Source organism: Hylobates moloch, unplaced genomic scaffold (genome assembly GCF_009828535.3).
Source record: "Hylobates moloch isolate HMO894 unplaced genomic scaffold, HMol_V3 SCAFFOLD_16, whole genome shotgun sequence".
NCBI classification, from domain to species: domain Eukaryota; kingdom Metazoa; phylum Chordata; class Mammalia; order Primates; family Hylobatidae; genus Hylobates; species Hylobates moloch.
This window is the reverse complement of record NW_026652291.1, coordinates 3,156,745-3,177,685: the sequence shown is the minus strand read 5'-3', so window position 1 is coordinate 3,177,685 and position 20,941 is coordinate 3,156,745. Positions and strand designations below refer to the sequence as shown.

At 48.2% G+C, this 20,941-nt stretch overlaps 1 protein-coding gene across 1 annotated transcript in view; it reads left to right on the top strand.

Annotated features, from left to right (window-relative positions):
• The first annotated feature begins 951 nt into the window (after positions 1-951).
• The window catches only part of TECPR2 (tectonin beta-propeller repeat containing 2), a 90,999-nt gene continuing 71,009 nt past the window's right edge, over positions 952-20,941 (top strand). Inside the window, exons 1-5 of the mRNA XM_058429876.1 lie at positions 952-1,015; positions 1,294-1,465; positions 11,587-11,899; positions 15,359-15,491; positions 19,315-19,647. Coding sequence (XP_058285859.1) covers positions 952-1,015; positions 1,294-1,465; positions 11,587-11,899; positions 15,359-15,491; positions 19,315-19,647 — 1,015 coding nt within the window. The remainder of the gene's footprint in view (positions 1,016-1,293; positions 1,466-11,586; positions 11,900-15,358; positions 15,492-19,314; positions 19,648-20,941) is intronic.

The window sequence follows — 20,941 nt, the reverse complement described above, 5'->3', positions numbered from 1 at the left end:
GGATTACAAGTGTGAGCCACTGCACTTGGCCTGATGACACTTTTCTATAAGAGTAACTTATAGAATCAGATTTTTTATACAATGAAATATGCTTTGTATTAGCAGTCATATGCCTTCTAGAATTTTATTTTGTGTTTATATATAAAATATGTTTGTTTTGGCCGGGCGCGGTGGCTCACGCTTGTAATCCTAGCACTTTGGGAGGCCGAGGCGGGCGGATCACAAGGTCAGGAGATCGAGACCACGGTGAAACCCCGTCTCTACTAAAACTACAAAAAATTAGCCGGGCGTCGTGGCGGGCGCCTGTAGTCCCAGCTACCCGGAGAGGCTGAGGCAGGAGAATGGCGTGAACCCGGGAGGCGGAGCTTGCAGTGAGCCGAGATTGTGCCACTGCACTCCAGCCTGGGCGACAGAGCGAGACTCCGTCTCAAAAAAAAATAAAAATAAAATAAAATAAAATAAAATATGTTTGTTTGTTTGTTTTAAAGACAGAGTCTCAGTCTGTTACCTGGGCTAGAGTGCAGTGATGTGATCACAACTCACTGTAACCTGAACTCCTGGGCTCAAATGATCCTTCTGTCTCAGCCTCCCAAGTAGCAGGGACCACAGGCACACGCCAACATGCCTGGCTAATAAAAAAAAAAAAAAAATTTGTAGAGACAGGATCTCACAATGTTGCCCAGGCTGGTCTTGTAAAATATCATTTTATGTTAATAGCATTTTATATACTAAATATCATTTAATTTCTTCTAACCTCCTGTTTTCTATTACCCTTTCAGTTGGCAAGGATATAATGTCCTCAAAGCTGCCTTGAACCCTTTGTGAGGGAGACTATAATATGAACTTACAGAGCTGATTATTGTCGCAATAATTGTATAGAAGGTTCCATTCCATTGTTTTATAATAGAATTAGCAATACACACAGTGCAACAGATTTCTGTTTCGATCGTTATGGATTCTTCTTTGAATTCTCTGCATGTTTACTGCATCATCCCTGAGCCTGCTATGGTGCACAGTAAAGAATGTATCTACTGAGGACATGTTTTTAAAAATTATGCAGATTTTAAAATGTTTCCTGTCAAACTGGATGCAGCGTGAGGGAGATGTTAGTATGGACTCTTTTCCCATCCGTCAGATAATCTCGCTGTGGTGGGTTGAGAGTGAATCTGCAGAGAGTGAAAGCATGCGTTAGGTAAGGTGCAAGCTGACCTAAGCACAGCTAGCAGGAAGAACACTGACTTGTCCTAAGGGAGGTCCATTCTTTAGCCTGGCGCTGATGTGAGGTGTAACCAGACTTTCTCTGCCAGGGGCTTTGTAACTCCCAGCTGGTGTTGGAGGAGCCGTCTTCCATTGTACAGCTGGATTATAGCCAGAAAGTGCTGCTGGTCTCTACTCTGCAAAGAAGTCTACTCTTTTATACTGAAGAAAAGTCTGTAAGGCAAATTGGAACACAACCAAGGAAAAGGTAAGTTTCACAAGTTTGCCAGTTTGGCCTAAATGCTGGGCCTTGTTGTAGAAGGTGCTTTAGAGTTTCCTAGGTCTCCTGTTTGCTGGATGCAAACCCACAGCGGCTCTAAGCCTGGGGTTCCTGGCGGGGCCCTGTGCCTGCCTAGGATTTCTCCTCCCACAGGCAGACAAAAAGAGTGGGTTCTTCTTGTCGCAGAGCTGTAGGAACCTGCACGCACAGCCACTCTGCCTCTCAGGGTGTCATGGTCGGCCCGGAGAAGCCTCAGGGGTGGCCTGGTCTATCCATTCCTTGTGTAGGCACCTCCTCCACACAGCCCTGGTGAGGGGTCAGGGTTGTGGGGCTCACTCGTTATTCAGCACGTGTTTACCATGCACCCCTGTGCACTGTGGCAGGCTCAGCAGTGACATGGTAAACATGGCAAATCTGAGCCCTCCGTTGTGGAAATGGAAACACAGAACACTTGTTGACCATTGTGTCAGCTGCTATGGACCAAAATACACAGGATGCTGTGTGAGTTTAGACACACTTTTGTCCAGCTGAAGGGTCAGGGAAGACATCCTGAAGGCATGGGTTCCAGGTCGAGAGATCGTTCCTCCTTTGACCAGTGATGTGGAGGAAGGGCAGTGAGAAGTTCACCAGCCATACCAGCCGTGTGGGAAAAGGCAACTGGAATACCTGGGGAACCTATAATTCATCATCCCACCCTAGCCCGTAAAACACTCTTGTAGGACTCTGCAGCGAGTTTGCGTGGGGATGGGGTGAGGAGGGGTAGGTAGAGCGGTGGAGCTGACCCCTCCTATGCCAAGGAGGAGGCAGGCTGGGGCCGATGTGGGGGTGGGGAGCAGAGGGCGGCATTAGCACAGATCATGGGTTGATGAGTCTACAGTCACGGATTGTCGATTGGCCGATGGGAGCTGGAAGAGTTCCCATCTTGTGTCTCCCAGGAAGGGGCACTGTTTGCCTGCATAGAATCAGGGGCAGGGCAGCTGATGGTCACGGCCTGTGGGGAGGGCTTGAGGCTGGCCCTGTGGAGAGTGACAGCAGGGACTGGGAAACATGGTGAGATTGGCAGGTGTTGATGAGGCCCTGAGGCTGGTGGTGCCATTGGTGACAGGCCGTCCTGGAGAGTCGGGTGAGGCAGATGGGTGGAGCCAGCCTCTGTGGTCGTAGTCACTGTCCGTTATTCTGTGTTCTGGGCTTTGCAGCAACACACAAGTTTATTCTCTTTTCTGCATGGCAGCCCTCCAGCTGTTAAAAGACACTCTCAGACCTCCCCTTTGACTTCTATTTTCCATGCTGAACACCTTTGTTTTTCTTTTTCTTTTTTGTTTGAGACAGAGTTTTTCTCTTCTCGCCCAGGCTGGAGTGCAGTGGCGTGATCTCAGCTCACTGCAACATCTGCCTCCTGGGTTCAAGCGATTCTCCTGCCTCAGCCTCCTGAGTAGCTGGGATTACAGGCACCCACCACCGTGCCCGGCTAATTTTGTATTTTTAGTAGAGACAGGGTTTCACCATGTTGGTCAGGCTGGTCTCAAACTCCCGACCTCAGGTGATCCGCCTGCCTCGGCCTCCCAAAGTGCTGGGATTACAGACGTGAGCCACCACACCCGACCTGCTAAACACCTTCTTAATCCCATCGACAATCTGGCCTTTTTATACCTGCAGTCTCCCTTTCGGTCCCTGGAGAACTCAGTGGAATTTATGGTCCCACAGATCTTAGTTCTGCTGCTCTCTCTGCTGGTATCCTACTCATCTGGCATTTTATCGTGGTTCATCTGTCAATGTCTTACTGCACTATGTCTTGGAAGGAAGGCAGGGGGTAAAGAGAGGCATTGAAAACCAATTACCTTACATGTGGGTCCTATTCCCAACAATCTCTCTTAAAACCTGGCCCTTGGCCAGACGCGGTGGCTCACGCCTGTAATCCCAACACTTTGGGAGGCCAAGGTGGGCGGGTCACTTGAAGTCAGGAGTTCAAGAACAGCCTGGCCAACCTGGTGAAACCTCCTCTCTACTAAAAACACAAATGTTAGCCTGGCAGGGTAGCAGGCGCCTGTAATCCCAGCTACTCAGGAGGCTGAGGCAGGAGAATCTCTTGAACTGGGGAGACGAAGGTTGCAGTGAGCTGAGACCGCACCACCACACTCCATCCTGGGTGACAGAGTGAGTCTCCATCTCAAAAAAATCAAAAACAAAAAAACAAAAAACAAACCTGGCCTTTTATCCTCTTGTGTGGAGACCCAAGCAGTTTCTGTAAACCTCTCCTAGCACATCTGTGCAGTCAAGTCTTTAGGGAACATTGATTGAAAGCGTGCTCTGCACCAGGAACTGTTTTAGGATGCAGAAACAAAGAAATGTGTCCCCTTCTCAGAAGGAGAGAGATTTTATTGAGCCTTGGGGAAATGAGGGCTAACAGAATAAAAGGAAATGTTTTCAACATCTGTGTCTTAAAGACTTGCTTTCTGCTGTAGACTATTGTGTGTGTCTATCCCTGGAAGCAGTGCTTCCCTCACAACTGTTTAGTGAGTGGAGCTAGGCATGTACATGTGGAGGTGTGGCAGCAAGTAAGGAGGCATCCAAGGAGACAAGGCCTCTGCCCTCAAACACCGTGGGAGAGACTGTCGGTCAGCAGGAGGAGAGTAGAGGCTGTCAGTGCTGTAAAGGAGTGAGCTGGGTGAAGCATTAGGGAGTGCTAGGCATGGGGCAGGATGTTGCATTTGGATAGGATGGTCAGGAAAGGCCTCTACAAGGGCAGTGATCTTTGAGCTGAAGCCTGGGAAGAGCTGCTGGAAGAGCATTCCAGGCTCAGGGAACAGCATATGCCAAGACCTCAATTGGACAAGACCTTAGATGTTCAAGAAGCCAGAAGTGACTAGGGCACTGGCTATGGCAGGAGTCCAGGGGAGCCGTGGGGAGGCTGATACGCGAGTCCAGAGAGCTGCGGGGAGGCTGACACAGGAGTCCAGGGGAGCTGCAGGGAAGCTAGCACAGGAGTCCAGGGGAGCCGCGGGGAGGCTGGCACGGGAGTCCAGGGGAGCCGCGGGGAGGCTGACAGGGGAGTCCAGGGGAGCTGCGGGGAGGCTGGCACGGGAGTCCAGGGGAGCTGCGGGGAGGCTGCCGTGGGAGTCCAGGGAAACCATTGACTGAGATGGAGACTGGAGACTGGGGAAGGCTGGGCTGGAGGTCAGGACATCAGGACCTCTGCTGTGGACATAGGGGGTTTGATGGGCCTGTCAGGTAGCCACGTGGAAGTCGCAGAAGAGAGTTCTGTGGACCGGTCTGGAGCCCAGGGAAGAAGTCTTGGCCAGAGGGGAAAATGAGGTCAGCAGATACAGGTGACATTGACACCCTGACATTGGATGAATCCATGCAGGGAATGTCTGTTCATTCAGCGCTGGAGCTTTGCACCAAGCCTCTGCCCTGCTCCAGGTACTCCTCTTCAGGGGATATCTGTGAACAAGGCAGAACAGACCTCTAATCTCAGGGAGCTGTGTGCAGAGTAGTGAACAGATAAACATGTCAGAGGGTGCAGAGCCAGAGAGGGAGGAGCAGGGGACACAGATCTCTCTTTAATAGGATGACGGGGAAGGCTCCTCTGAGGAGGTACCCTGGGCTGATTCCTGAAGCAAGGAGGCAACTAGTGCGAGAAGACCTTGGAGAGAGGCTCTGGAGGCAGAGGGCCCTGCGCACCGAGGATCTGAGCAGCCAGGCCGGCTGTGTGGAGCAGGGTGTGGGGAGCCCCCTCCCGTCAGCTTTGTGGGCCCTGCCCATGGGGCTCTTTCAGTCCAGTGCTGTGGCCAGTCACAGAGGGCTGTGGCCAAGCCAGGGAGGTCACTCTGGCTGCTGCTTGGAATATACTGGAGGGGGCAGGTATGGCAGCTCAGCGGGGCCAGCGAGGGTTCTGGGTGTTCCAGGTGGGAGAAGACGGGATGGGGCGGGGTAGGTGGTGGGACTGCTTCTAAGGCAGAGCTGGCAGATTTGCTGCCACGTTGGTTCTGAGGTGTGAGAGGGATGAGTTGGAGATGATTCCTAGGTCTGTGGTCTATGCAGCTGGGTGAGTGGACATGCCGTGGATTGACGCAGAGAATCCTGGAGGCATGGGGAGAAGGAGGAGATGAAAGAGCCTGCTGTGGCCCCGCCATGTCCTCTCCCCGCAGTGGAGAGCTGGCGTGGGAGGCAGGTGGCGGGTGTGCCTCTCAGGGAGCTGTGCGCCGGCAGCCACTGGCATGCAGACAGGAGCTCGCCTAGGGAAATTTGGGAAGGCCTTGTGTTATGAAGAGGAAGCGGCATCAGGAGAGAACAGGAGCTGGGGGGGTCAGAGGATTCGGAGGCCATATGGAGGGACATAGCAGCTGCTGCGAGACCAGGGGCTGAGGCAGCTTCAACGGGCCTGAGTCTGTAGCACGGAGGCTGTGCACAGCCCTCCTCATCAGCAGGGCCAAGGGATTGGAAGGGCTGAAAGAGGAGTTGACAGCAAGTATGGAGAGCTTTGGGGAGGAGGGTTTTTATAGAAGAGAACAAAGAAAGAGAAATAGGTGGTACCCAGGGGGACCATGTGGCCCCTGGTGGAGTTTTGGGAGAGGGGCCATGTGGCAGCACATTGGTGTGTGACGCAGGTGCCTGTGGAGGGAACACAGTGCTGGTGGGGACAGAGTGCAGGCGGTGGCCTCAGTTGGGCCCTCTCATGGGCAGCAGTGTAGGGTTGACCAGAAACCGGGCCAGAGATGCTCTTCCAGAGGAAGGGCAGGGCACTGAGCACAGGGCAGGTTCAGGCAGGTCAGGAGGCTCAGAGGTAGAAGACAAGGGGTCCTCTTCCCATCGAGTCTGTGAACCTCTTCAGACCGGACGACGTGTGTTACATCCAGAAAACCTCAGAGACCCTAGCCATCCGCAACCATGGGTTTGCTGTCCTGTGTATTTATGTTGCATTGTTTCATGTGTCAGAGCCCTCTGCTGATCTCTTACTGTGTCCCCTGTGAGTCTAGTGCTCAGGGAAGCCCTCCCTGACAGTAGCACTTTGCCCTGGGGAGGGAGAAGGAGATGCAGCAATATGTAGGTGTGGCGCCCACATGTGGGTAAGAGTCAGCAGCCGGTTCTGGAACCCTGCCACCAGCACATCTGTTTGGATGGCCGGTGGGTGTTAGCTGTTGAGATCTCTGGCAGGGCTTCTGTGGATCCTTCTTCTCGCCCAGCTTAGACTTTCAGGCTCCCATTTTGGGTGCTGTCAGCTTTCAGCATATCAGGTCTGTGGCACCATACATTATGCACAAAATCAAAAAACACTATTTTATAGCTAGAATTTGTTAGCCAGAAAACACTCCTTACATATCAACATGGTCTATAAAGGGAATTAAAATGTTTTTAGGTAATCAATGAGTTTTTTGGAAATCATCTCTACCGAAATTAAGAAATTATGTTAATTTGTTTATGATTTTAGAATTCTGCAATACTTAGACCTTAAAAGTTGGAGTTTTAGTGTCATATTCAGAAAGCACCATCAAGTGCTGCAGAATCGCAAGTGGATGGTGGCTGAGTCGGGGGCTTAGGACAATTTGTACCTGGCTCTAGCTGGTTCTTCACAACTTCACTGCCTTTGACCAACCCACTCATCAGACATTTCTGTTCTTTTTATTTTTTAGAGACATGGTCTTGCTCTGTCACCAAGGCTGGGGCGCAGTGGTGTGATCACAGCTCACTGCAGCCTTGAACAGCTGGGTTCAGGCGATCCTCCTCCCTCAGCCTCCCGAGTAACTAGGACTAGAGGCACGCACCACCATGCCTGGCTAAATTTTTTAATTTGTAGAGATGGAGTCTCTCTAGGTTACCCAGGCTGTTGTCAAACTTCTGGGCTCAAGCAGTCCTCCCTCCTTGGCCTCCAAAAGTGCTGGGATTACAGGCGTGAGCCACCATGCCCAGCTATTGAGCAGTTTTAGAGGCAGCCACTCCCAGGACCTCGCTCAGCAGGGCTCCTTTCCCTTCCTCCAGGGGAAGAGTCCACCCGGTGTTCAGGACCTCGCCTTCTCATGCCCATTCAGATGCACCACCTTGATCTGAGCTCTTTGAGCAGCTCTTTGAGCCTCAGATGTGGCGCATGCAGATGCTGATGTGATTGTTCACACAGGTCAGCACGGTGTTATGAGACAGGCTGAGGACCTCATCTTATTTATTTTTTATTTTACCCAGAGCATCAAACACGATGTCTTACAGAATGTAGGAATCACTAAATGTTTGTTAACATGAGTGCTTTAGTTACATAAGATGAACCAGTCAAGATGGAAATGACAAGAGATTTTTCAGGGGTCCTACAAATAGAAGGAAAACATTTAAAAATTGGATTGCCAAAAGAAATTGATTGACAGGGAAGGCAGGAGGAAGAGGTTATGGGCTCCCTTGCTGGAATCCCTCTGGGTCTCTCTATTTAGAGGACCTCTCCAGAACAAACCCACCAAAGGCAGTAATCAGATACGATGCTGTTTATAGAATTGTTCATAAAAGATCCACGATGTCAAAACACCCTTGATTCGTCCTAACAATCATTGTTTCAAAGCTGAATTTGATATATAATATCCTCCTTGGACCCTATCCAAAGGGATTTAGTTACTTAGGTGCCAGAGGGGCCTAGTGAGATTCTAGTGTGCGAAGAAACCCCGCAAATAACTATCTGTTTGCCTATGTGGGTGGGCCCTGGGGGCGGCCTCTGGAGTTGGGTGTGCTGCTGTGTGCAGGGAGCGTGGGGACAGGCACAGCACAAGTTGGCCGAGGTCTGGTGGGGAAGCAGTGGCACGGAGGCGGCTCTCAACTGTGAGCTGCCTGTAGCCTCGTTCAGGACAGTTGAGCACTTATGGGGACTTAGTGTCACAAGCATTGCTTTTGTGCTGCACGTAGGTTATCTCATTAATTCCTCACTTCAGCCTTTGAGATGGGAGTTACTCTGCCTGGTTTACAGAATGGGAAACGGGTCCAGAAAAGTTCAATAATTGCACATACCACGTACCCACTAAGTGTCAGGGCTGGTCATCGAGCCCAGGGCTAGCTCTAAAACCAGTGCTATTTCTGCTTTTCACAATCTGAGAAGTATTTGAGAGAAGGAATCAGCCAGGCATAGGGCTGAACTGAAATGCTTCCATGTGAACTCTGGTAGCATCCTGAAAAATAACAAGAACTCAGATTGCCAGTGGGAGTGTAGATTTGTATAATCACGTTTGAAAAGCTTGAAGTTGTCTTCTAAACTTGAATATGCTCTCAGCAACCCAGAGATTACCCCACAGCCCACCCACTGCATCCTGAGTGTCTGTGACAGACTCTGACACCTGTGGGCTAAGGGGTATGCACAGAAATGCTCATAGCACAATTGCTCAAAATAGCTTTAAAAAATAATAATTGAAATATCCATCAACAAGAAAGTGAATAAATAAATTGTGGAATACATTAAGTCCTCGTTTATGTCATTGATAGGTTCTTGGAAACTGCGACTTTAGCAAAACAACATATAACAAAACCAGTGTTTTTCCCTCACCAGTGTTGTTGAAGGAAATGATGTCATCTGAGGACCTGCTCTATGTCATTTTGCTTGCAGTCGTAGTTTCCAAGAACCTGTGGACGCTGAGTAGGACGTACTGTACCATTCAGCAGTAGAAACGAATTAGTGCGACAGCTTCTTCTTATCAACAAGGACAAATCTGAGAAACATAGTGTTAAGTGAAAAAAAGCAAAAGAGTACAATTAGCATCTTACATTTTAATAAAAATGAAAGATAAACAATACTAAATTATATTGTCTTAAGAGATACATAGATATGTGATTAAACCAACAAAAAAGTGAGGAAATGATAAAGGCAAAATGCAGTCCAGTGGTTCTATCTGGGGCACAAGGGGGCAGGAAGTGTTAGGAGGACAAGAGAACATTGGTTGGGTGACTGACGATTTCTTTCCTAAGTTTGGGGATGGGTTCCCAGGTGTACCTTTCCTTGCCAGGCTTCATAACTGCATGGATATATGTACATATACACAGGTGTGCACTGCATAACAACATTTCAGTCTTTGACGGACTGCATGTATGACAGTGGTCACAGAAGATTATAATAGAGCTGAAAAATACCTATCAGCTGGTGTCTTAGCGCCACACATTATGTTTTCTGTGTTTAGATAGACAAACAGTCATCATTATGTTACAGGTGCCTACAGTGTAAAGTACAGTCATATGGAGTACAGGTTTGCAGTCCAGGGGCAATAGGCTAGACTAAGCTTGTCCAACCCACAGCCCAACACAAATTTGTAAACTTTCTTAAAATGAGATTTTTTGGTCAGGTGCGGTGGCTCATGCCTGTAGTCCCAGCACTTTGGGAAGCCAAGGCAGGTGGATCACTTAAGGTCAGGAGTTCGAGACCAGCCTGGCCAACATGGCAAAACCCCATCTCTACTAAAAATACACAGTTAGCTGGGCATGGTGGTGCACACCTATAATCCCAGCTACTTGGGAGGCTGAGGCAGGAGAATCACTTGAACTCGAGAGGCAAAGGTTCCATTGCATTGAGCCCAGATTGCGCCATTGCACTCCAGCCTGGACAACAAGAGCAAAACTCTGTCTAAAAAAAAAACGAGGTTTTTTTGTGATTATTATTATTATTATTATTTTAGCTCATCAGCTATCGTTAGTGTATTTTACATGTGGCCCAAGACAATTCTTCTTCTTCCAATGTGGCCCAGGGAAGCCAAAAGATTGCACAGCCCTGGGCTAGACTATGTGGGTGTGTCATCTAGGTTTGTGTAAGTACACTCTATGATGTTCACACAACGAAGACACCGCCTAATGACATGTTTCTCAAACATCCCCGTCACTAAGTGACCTGTGACTCTATATATAGCATATTCTTTTGTTTGTGTCAGATATTTCATAATTTCAGAAAGAAAAAATATCAAGCTTGGGGGCAGGAAGGGACATTGGTGCCACTGATGGGTTTAGAGAAATTCTGAAAAGGCAACGATATAGATGGGTTGCTGTGAAGCTCATTCATTCAGGATGTGGAGTAAGCACAGCAATCAGACATCAGAAGCAACAGAATCAGGGCAGGGAAAGGATGAGCAGACCTGGATTCTTCACCTTCTGCCTCAGTTTCCTCTCCTCCAAAACGGGAGTTGTAATACAGTCACGTGTCACCTAACAACAGGGATATATTCTGAGAAATGCATTGTTAGGTGACATCTTTGTTGTATGAACAGCATTGAGTGTACTGACAAGCGTAGGTGGTAGGTACAGCCTACTTCACACCTGGGCTAAATGGTACAGCATATTGCTCCTGGGCTACAGACCTGCACCACATGTGACTGTACTGAATACTTTAGGCAGCTGTAGCACAACGGTAAGTATTTGTATGTCTAAACATAGAAAAAGTACCATAAAAATATGGTATTATAATCTTGTGGGACCACTGTTGTATTTGCGGTCCATCGTTGACTAAAATGGTTTGTTGTTGTTGTTTTTGAAGCAGAGTCTTGCTCTGTCACCCAGGTTGGAGTACAGTAGTGGCACTATCTCAGCTCACTGCAAACTCTGCCTCCCAGGTTCAAGTGATTCTCCTGCCTTAGCCTCCCGAGTAGCTGGGACTACAGGCATGCGCCACCATGCCTGGCTAATTTTTGTATTTTTAGTAGAGGCATGGTTTCACCATGTTGGCCAGGCCGGTCTCAAACTCCTGACCTCAGATGATCCGCCGCCTTGGCCTCCCAAAGTGCTGAGATTGCAGGCATGAGCCATTGCACCCAGCCTGAATAAAATGTTATGTGGTGCGTGACTGTATCTGCCACACATGGTTGTTGTAAGGATTAGACACGAGAGTGGGATCAAGTGCCAGGCGCAGTGCAAGCTGTGTGAGTACTCAGTGAATGGTTCCCTGTGTGCTAATGGGGCACACACCTGTGAGGGTGTGGTAGGGCCTCTGTCAGTGCAGGGATGACAGTGTGGTTTAACTGACAAAAAACAAACAGTAGAAAGGGTGAAAAATCAATTATCATCTTAGCCAAAAAATTCTTGTTGTACTTAATATTAAGAGTTGACAACTGCATTACTTTAAATCGGTCCATGTCTGTTTTTTGTTCTTTCTTTCTTTCTTCTAATTGTAGTACTGGGAAATTTGGTGCTTGTTTTATACCAGGACTCTGTAAGCAAAGTGATCTAACCTTGTATGCATCACGGCCCGGGCTCCGGCTGTGGAAGGCTGATGTCCACGGGACCGTTCAAGCCACGTTTATCTTAAAAGATGCTTTTGCTGGGGGAGTCAAGCCTTTTGAACTGCACCCGCGTCTGGAATCCTCCAACAGTGGAAGTTGCAGCTTACCTGAGAGGCACTTGGGGCTTGTTTCGTGTTTCTTTCAAGAAGGCTGGGTGCTGAGTTGGAATGAATATAGTATCTATCTCCTAGACACAGTCAACCAGGTAAGTGAAGGGACACTGCCATATCTTCTGTGTCTATAGGCAAGAGAATGTATCTCTATAAACTGTTCTGCTCAGGGCCCTCAGAATGCTACCAGGAGCAGTATTGATTTACACTTTACTTTTTCCTTTGGGCCAGTCAAGGAAATCAAATGAAGGTTTGGTAATTTTTATAGATTTGAAAAAAAAAATTTGGTTTTGACATTTAGGTCCAATTCTCTGCCGAGAAATTATGTATGTTTTTTGTATGTAAACACAAAATTAAACTTGTTCTTTTTTGTTGTTGTTGTTGTTGTTATTGTTGTTGAGAAAGACTCTCGCTCTGTCACCCAGGCTGGAGTGCAGTGGCATGATCTCGGCTCACTGCAACCTCCACCTCCCAGGTTCAAGCGATTCTCCTGCCTCAGCCTCCCAAGTAACTGGGATTACAGGTGCGCACCACCACGCCTGGCTAATTTTTTGTGTGTTTTTAGTAGAGACAGGGTTTCATCATGTTGGCCAGGCTGGTCTCGAACTCCTGACTCAGGTGATCCGCCTGCCTTGGCCTCCCAAAGTGCTGGGATTACAGGCATGAATCGCCGCGCCCAGCCTTGTTCTTTATAATCTATTTGGGTCATGTTTTTTCTGACTACCAAATTACTATGAGCACATACAGTGACAACTCAAATACGACAGAAACAGTAGCAGAGGCTAGGCGTGGTGGCTCACGCCTGTAATCCCAACACTTTTGGGAGGCCAAAGCGGGCAGATCACCTGAGGTCAGGAGTTCGAGACCAGCCTGGACAACATGGTGAAACCCCACCTCTACTAAAAATAAAAAAATTAGCCAGGCGTGGTGGTGCACGCCTGTAATCCCAGCTACTTGGGAGGCTGAGGCAGAAGAATTGCTTGAATTCGGGAGGCAGAGGTTCTAGTGAGCCGAGATTTCACCACTGCACTCCAGCCTGAGCTACAGAGCGAAACTCCATCAAAAAAAAAAAAAAAGAAACAGTAGCAGAGAACTTTAGTTCCTGGGGAGGGGCCCTTCCCTCAGCGTGCTTTCTCTCCTGTTATTTTGCCCTTGTCTTCTTACTCAAATGGAACCACATCATTTTTCCACTTGGTTTTTTGTTTTGTTTTGTTTTTGATTTTGATTTTGATTTTGTTTTTGAGACCGAGTCTGGCTCCATCACCCAAGCTGGAGTGCAGTGGTACAATCTCGGCTAACTGCAAACTCCACCTTCCAGGTTCACGCCATTCTTCTGCCTCAGTCTCCCGAGTAGCTGGGACTACAGGCACCCGCCACCACACCTGGCTAATTTTTTGTATTTTTAGTAGAGACAGTGTTTCGCTGTGTTAGCCAGGATGGTCTCAATCTCCTGACCTCATGATCCACCCGCCTCGGCCTCCCAAAGTGCTGGAATTACAGGCATGAGCCACCGCGCCTGGCCGCCACTTGGTTTTTTTGTTTTTTGTTTTTTATTTTCAGTTTTCTTTACTTAGCAACATATATCGGGCAAATTTCCAACATCATTAAAATCATGGTAGGAAACAATCTCTGCTTAAACCAAGATGATAACAGATTATCATTAGAGACAGATTTAGAAACTTTAAGCAAAGCTGTTTAGTTTTCAGTTTCTCCTTGTCTTAAGAGCAGAGCTTTTGCTCTTTTTAAAATAATCTCCCTGCCTCACCCTCCCAACTCCTCACCCCCAGACTCTAGACCAGGCCCTGTCCTGTTCACGTTCTTCCATTCTAAGCTCAGCAGGCCTCTGACAGGCACCCCTTTCTCTTATAAGCAGAGCCTCACTATAGAAAATAAACGGTTTTCGGCCAGGCGCAGTGGCTCACGCCTGTAATCCCAGCACTTTGGGAGGCCGAGGTAGGTGGATCACCTGAGGTCAGGAGTTCAAGACCAGCCTGGCCAACATGGTGAAACTCCGTCTCTACTAAAAATACAAAAATTAGCCGAGCATGGTGGTGAGCGCCTGTAGTCCTGGCTACTCGGGAGGCTGAGGCAGGAGAATTGCTTGAACCTGGGAGGTGGAAGTTGCAGTGAGCCAAGATCACACCACTGCACTCCAGCCTGGGTGACAGAGCAAGACTTCATTTGAAAAAAAAAAAAAAAAAGAAAGGGTTTTCTTCTTTGGTGTGTGTCAGCAGAACATGAATTCATCTTCTCCTCACTGAAGTCTTCTGAATTATTATCAGCCGTGCCTGGTAACACTGGTTTGGCAGAAAGAAAACTGGCCCGGGGTGGGTGGCAGAACTAGACTCGACTCTTCTAGCCTGGTTCTGCCTTTAACAAGAGTCTCTCATCGGCCTGAGCCTGGTTTCTTTTCCTGTAAAATGGGGTGGGGGTGGAAGAAGCATCGACTTAAGGGAATCACCAAGGTGCCTTGAGTTCGTTCATTTTATGAGGGATATTCTGAAGGGTATTTTTGTACCCTTTCCTCAGTTACAGAGAACTTCTTTCCCTGGATACCTTTTGAACTTATGTGCGCTTATTAATTAGTAGCATCAAGATGCTTTGTAACTGCACATTGGTTCTTTCATCTGAGCACTTACCCGATGCTTTACCCAGTAGGTATAATTGGAGAAATGGAGACAGGGGACCATCTGGGACAGATGTAACAGTCACCCTCAGAGACTGGACCACCGAGTGGCAGCATGACTGGCAGCTTTCGGAAACAAATGTTATGTTTGCAGCTGTCCATTGGTGATTTAAAATTAGCCAAAAACATAGACTCTCCTTCTGCAACAGACTAGTCTCTTATTTGCACTGTCGACAGCAAAGCAAGGACTTGCTTTAAGTCAGTGTGGGCTCGGGATGTCCTGTGTTTTGTTGCCACCCGCTTTCAGATAATGCTGAAGGAACCTCCCCTCCCTTCATGTATTCATTCAAAACCCATGAGTTGCAGTGCACACTGGCCTCTCCTGCATGAATGCACACAGTAGGGGGACTAGATGTGTCTGCATGTTATTTCAGCCCAGGAGTGGGGCGCCAAGCGGAGGTCTGGATGAGGTGCTGCGAGCCCTGAGAGCCCTGGGCGTTGCAGCGGAGGGCAAGCTTGTCAGAGGCTGCTTCTCACAGAGGTGGCGTCTGGAGAGAACTGGAACTCCCCCAGCAAACATGGATAGGAAAGGAATTCGAGCAGAAAGAGAAGCACATGCATGCACCATGGAGGAACAGGGCTGGGACTGGGCTGACAGGGCCGGTGCACCTGCAGCAGGGACGAGGGCAGGGTGGCACATGGGTCGGAGATGACCGAGGCCCCACCCTGCCAGGGGACCCCTCAGATCCTGCTTACCAATCTGTCAGATGTTACCTAACTTTGGATTGAATTGGAATTTTCAGAAAGTTGCCATAGTAAAGTGCAGTTATCATTTGACTGATTTGGACTCTCACACATGCATTTTTATGCTTTGAGCTGTTACCATTGTTTAGTTTTGTGATTTTTTTTTTTTTTTTTTTTTTGACAGGCCACAATTGCTGGTTTGGAAGGATCCGGTGATATTGTGTCTGTTTCATGCACAGGAAATGAAATATTTTTCTTGAAAGGAGATAGGAACATTATAAGAATTTCAAGCAGGCCTGAAGGAGTAACATCAATAGGTTTGTATTTATTATAAAATGTACCATGTATATGATGGGAAGTACTATATTCTTTTGTTTGTAATTGCAGTTAATAATTGATCAAACTTACCATTGGGCCAGGCACGGTGGCTCATGCCTGTAATCCCAGCACTTTGGGAGGCCGAGGGGGGTGGATCACTTAAGCTCAGGAGTTTAACACCAGCCTGGGCAACATGGTAAAACCCTGTCTCTACCAAAAATACAAAAAACTAGCCAGGCGTGGTGGTGTGTGCCTGTGGTCTCAAGTACTCAGGAGGCTGAGGTGGGAGGATCACTTGAGCCTGGGAGGCGGAGGTTGCTGTAAACTAAGATTGCACCACTGCACTCCAGCCTGGGTGACAGAGTGAGACCCCATCTTAAAAACAAAACCAAAAACTTACCATTATTTTGCTAAACTATTGCAACTTTATTTGAACATGGAAAATTTGGAGGGTTTCCTCTAATTCTTTTTTTTTTTTTGAGATGGAGTTTCACTCTTGTTGCCCAGGTTGGAGTGCAATGGTGCGATCTCAGCTCACCGCAACCTCTGCCTCCCGGGTTCAAGCTATTCTCCTGCCTCAGCCTCCCGAGTAGCTGGGATTACAGGCATGCGCCACTACACCAGGCTAATTTTGTATTTTTAGTAGAGACAGGGTTTCTCCATGTTGGTCAGGCAGGTCTCGAACTCCCAACCTCAGGCGATCCGCCTGCTTCCACCTCCCAAAGTACTGGGATTAAAGGCGTGAGCCACTGTGCCCCGCCGCTCCTCTGATTGTTAAAATAGTGTTTACAGTACATTTCTTGGAAGTCACCTGCTTTAAGGCTTACATCAGATAGTCTCATGTTTAGTGGAGTTGCTTTCATGGTTGTGGAAGATGGGGAGATTGAGAAAGGAGGAAGGAAAAATCATAAACCACTTTACTGATCCCTGCTCTCCATCTGAGACAGTATGTGGGATTAATGCTGCAAAAGACATAGATTTGCATAAAGTTTTAGAATATTTAAATCTGTCATCTGGGACATATCGTTTACCCTTAACTCAGTTCTTCCTTGTAGGATTTATTTTTCTCTGTGCTTTTGACATTTTTGGTAATTCATACACACCCAAATTTTAATGAGCAAAGAATCCTAATAATGTGTCCTCTTGCAGACATCCACATACTTTATTATTTGGGTTCCTCAGGGAACTTGTTCCTAATGGCGGCAACAACAGCCATGTGGGCCCCATCACCCTCCTCCTCACTGCCATTACCTCTGATATCAGAGAGGGCAAATTGGGATGAATATTCCAAAACATAATTTGTATAAGAAGTGAATAAGCTCTGACTCTTGAGTTTATGAGTTGGAGGCCCTTCAGACAGTGTCATCAAAGAGGCAGCATGGCTTTCAGGAAGGGTGGTGACTTGGAGCCACCAGGCTAAGCTCTGGACCTCTGCTGCCCATAGAGCTTTCTACAGTGATGAAGATGCTCTCATCTGCCCTGTCTGGTAAGCAGTCCCCGTCCATGTGTGGCTGCTGAGTACTTGCAATATGGCAAGTGCAGCTGAGGGATGAATTTTACATTTTGTTTAATTTTTTTTTTTTTTGAGACAGAGTCTTGCTCTGTATCCCAGGCTAGAGTGCAGTGGTGCAATCTCTGCTCACTGCAACCTCCACCTCCTGGGTTCAAACGATTCTCCTGCCTCAGCCTCCCGAGTAGCTGGGATTACAGGTGCGCACCACCACACCAGGCTAATTTTTTGTATTTTAGTAGAAATGGGGTTTCACCATGCACCATGTTGCCCAGGCTGATCTCGAACTCCTGAGCTCAGGCAGTCCTCCCACCTTAGCCTCCCAAAGTGATGGGATTACAGACATGAGCCACCGCGCCCAGCCTAAATTTTGTTCAATTTTGATCAATTTGAATTTCAATAGTTACAAGTAGCTGGTGGCTGCCTATTGGACAGGGCAGCTCTAGGCAAGATCTGCCATTAACTTACGTAATCTTTAGCAAGTCGCTTCAGAGCAGAGTCCTCCCCTCCAGTCTCCAGTGTACACTTCATTGCCTACAGTCTGCCCCTAACACATGCCCTCAATAGAATGTGGGTGCTTCAAGGGCAGGAATTCCTGTGTCTTATGGACTGCCATGTCCCAGCAGCTAGCCCTGTGTCTGGCACACGGAGGATCCCTGATAAAGAGAGGATGGCGAATGGATCAAAGTGGGCTATGGTCTTGTGTTGAGGGTACTGTAGCTGGAACTGCTCTGGCCTGGTGCCCTGTGGTGTCGTGTTGCAGGAAAGATGAGTCCACTGCAGTGGGAAGCTCACTGGCCCTTGGTCTTGGGGACAGGAGATAGGGACTCATGTGCCTGCTCTCACTCTGCAGTCTACTGGCCTTGATGCTGTGTGGTAATGGACTTCTCTGTCTTGAGTTTGTTCTAATGGAAAATTACCTTTCCCTCTTCCAGGAAATTTAATACAGGTACACATGTATTTTTCAAATGCCCTTTGAATAATCTTAAAGTATATTCAAGGCAGAGTCTTAAGTATGAAGTATAACTAAGCTGTTTTGTTATACACAGGCATCTCTCATTTATAAATAATTTGTAAATTGAAGCGAGAAATGCTATATTCTTAGTATTTTTTTACCCTTTTTTTTTTTTTTTTTTGCGACAGGTTTCACTCTGTCACCCAGGCTGGAGTGCAGTGGAGAGATCTCGGCTTACTGCAACCTCCACCTCCCAGGCTCAAATGATTCTCCCACCTCAGCCTCCCAAGTAGCTGGGACTATGGGCATGCACCACCACACCCTGCTAAATTTTGTATTGTGGTAGAGATGGGTTTTCGCCATGTTGCCCAGGCTGGTCTCGAACTCCTGAGCTCAAGTGATCTTCCCACCTCAGCCCCCCAAAGTGCTGAGATTATAGGTGTGAACCACCGCACCCAACCTTTCCTTACTATTGAGTTGCTTTAAAAAGACAGCTATACGGCCGGGTGCAGTGGCTCGCGCCTGTAATCCCAGCACTTTGGGAGGCTGAGGGGGGCGGATCACGAGGTCAGGAGATCGAGACCATCCTGGCTAACATGGTGAAACCCCATCTCTACTAAAAATACAAGAAATTAGCTGGGCGTGGTGGCGGGCGCCTGTAGTCCCAGCTACTCGGGAGGCTGAGGCAGGAGAACGGCGTGAACCCGGGAGGTGGAGCTTGTAGTGAGCCGAGATTGCGCCACCGCACTCCAGCCCGGGTGACAGAGCAAGACTCCGTCTCAAAAATAAATAAATAAATAAATAAAAATAAAGACAGCTATGGCAAATTATTTTACTGATTTTAATATATATATGAGCTTCTTGAAAAGTAAAAACTATTTCTTAGACTCTTTTGTGTGATTCTTTTAGTTTTGCTGGATTTTTTTTTTTTTTTTTTTTTGTTAGAGAGAGTGTGTCTCTGTCGCCCCGGCTGGAGTGCAGTGGCGCCATCTCGGCTCACTGCAAGCTTTGCCTCCCAGGTTCACGCCATTCTCCTGCCTCAGCCTCCCAAGTAGCTGGGACCACAGGCGCCTGCCACCATGCCCGGCTAATTTTTTGCATTTTTAGTAGAGACGGGGTTTCATCGTGTTAGCCAGGATGGTCTCGATCTCCTGACCTTGTGATCCACCCGCCTCAGCCTCCCAAAGTGCTGGGATTACAGATGTGAGCCACTGGTTTCTATGAATTTAGAATCATTCAGTTCTTTAGCTGGCTGGCGCCTCTGTGACAACTGGTATTTAGGGCTAGCAAACCTGGATAAGTGCACATCAGCTCTCCCTTGGATCACCAGTGGTAAAACCAGACTCTTCTTTCTTAGTGAGAAATGGTCTGGAGATGTCTGGATGCTCAGAGCGTGTCCACATGCAGCAAGCGGAGAAACTGCCAGGGGCCACAGTTTGTGAAACAAGGCTCAGAGGCTCTTCCGTGGCCAGCTCCGTGGCCAGCGAGCCAAGGAGCAGGAGCAGCTCGCTCAACTCCACCGACAGCGGCTCCGGGCTCCTGCCACCTGGGCTCCAGGCCACCGCTGAGCTGGGCAAGGGCAGCCAGCCCCCCTCACAGAGATTCAACGCCATCAGCTCAGAGGATTTTGACCAGGAGCTTGTCGTGAAGCCTATCAAAGTGAAAAGGAAGAAGAAGAAGAAGAAGACAGGTATCCTCTGTAGCTGGCACACACCCATCTGGGGTTACAGTCTTTCCAGATTCTCTGGGAATGCTACTGCTCACTGAGTGAACAATGGTCCATTCATCCAAAAGCAGAGAACACATACGTTTCTTCCCCAAAGGAGTTTTACTGCAAAATACTTCACATTAATGGAAAATACACACACACACACACACACACACACACACACTCATACACACACACACTGTAAGGTCTAAATTATGACAGAACACCTGTGTACTCACCACCCTGCTTAAAGGGTCTCATTTTTGTACTTTTCAATATTTATTTATTTATGTATTTTTATTATTTATTTATTTATTGCGACAGAGTTTCGCTCGTTGCCCAGGCTGGAGTGCAATGGCGTGATGTTGGCTCACTGCAGCCTCGCCTCCTGAGTTCAAGCGATTCTCCTGCCTCAGCCTCCCGAGTAGCTGGGATTATAGGCGTGCACCACCATGCCCAGCGAATTTTGTATTTTTTTTTTTTTTTTGAGACGGAGTCTCGCTCTGTCCCCCAGGCTGGAGTGCAGTGGCGCGATCTCGGCTCACTGCAAGCTTCGCCTCCTGGGTTCACGCCATTCTCCTGCCTCAGCCTCTCCGAGTAGCTGGGACTACAGGCGCCCGCCACCACGCCCAGCTAATTTTTTGTATTTTTAGTAGAGACGGGATTTCACCGTGGTCTCGATCTCCTGACCTTGTGATCCACCCGCCTCGGCCTCCCAAAGTGCTGGGATTACAAGCATGAGCCACCGCGCCCGGCCTACGAATTTTGTATTTTTCGTAGATACGGGGTTTCTCCATGTTGGTCAGGATGGTCTTGAACTCCCTACTTTAAAAAGACAGCTATACGGCTGGGCGCGGTGGCTCATGCCTGTAATCCCAACACTTTGGGAGGCCGAGGCAGGCGGATCACGAGGTCAAGAGATTGAGACCATCCTGGCCAACATGGTGAAACCCCGTCTCTACTAAAAACACATAAATTAGCTGGGCTTGGTGGCATGTGCCTATAATCTCAGCCACTCGGGAGGCTGAGGCAGGAGAATCACTTGAACCCTTGAACCCAGGAGGCAGAGGATGCAGTGAGCTGAGATCGCGCCACTGCACTCCAGCCTCGCAACAGAGCGAGACTCCGTCTCAAAAAAAAAAAAAAAAAAAGTTGGTTTATCCGTGTATACCATTGATTAAACCAGAGATTCTGTGAGCCTGGGTGGAAAGTCGTGGAAACCGGAAGATCTATGCTGGTAAATACTTGGGACATTTTATGTTTCGTGTTGAATATG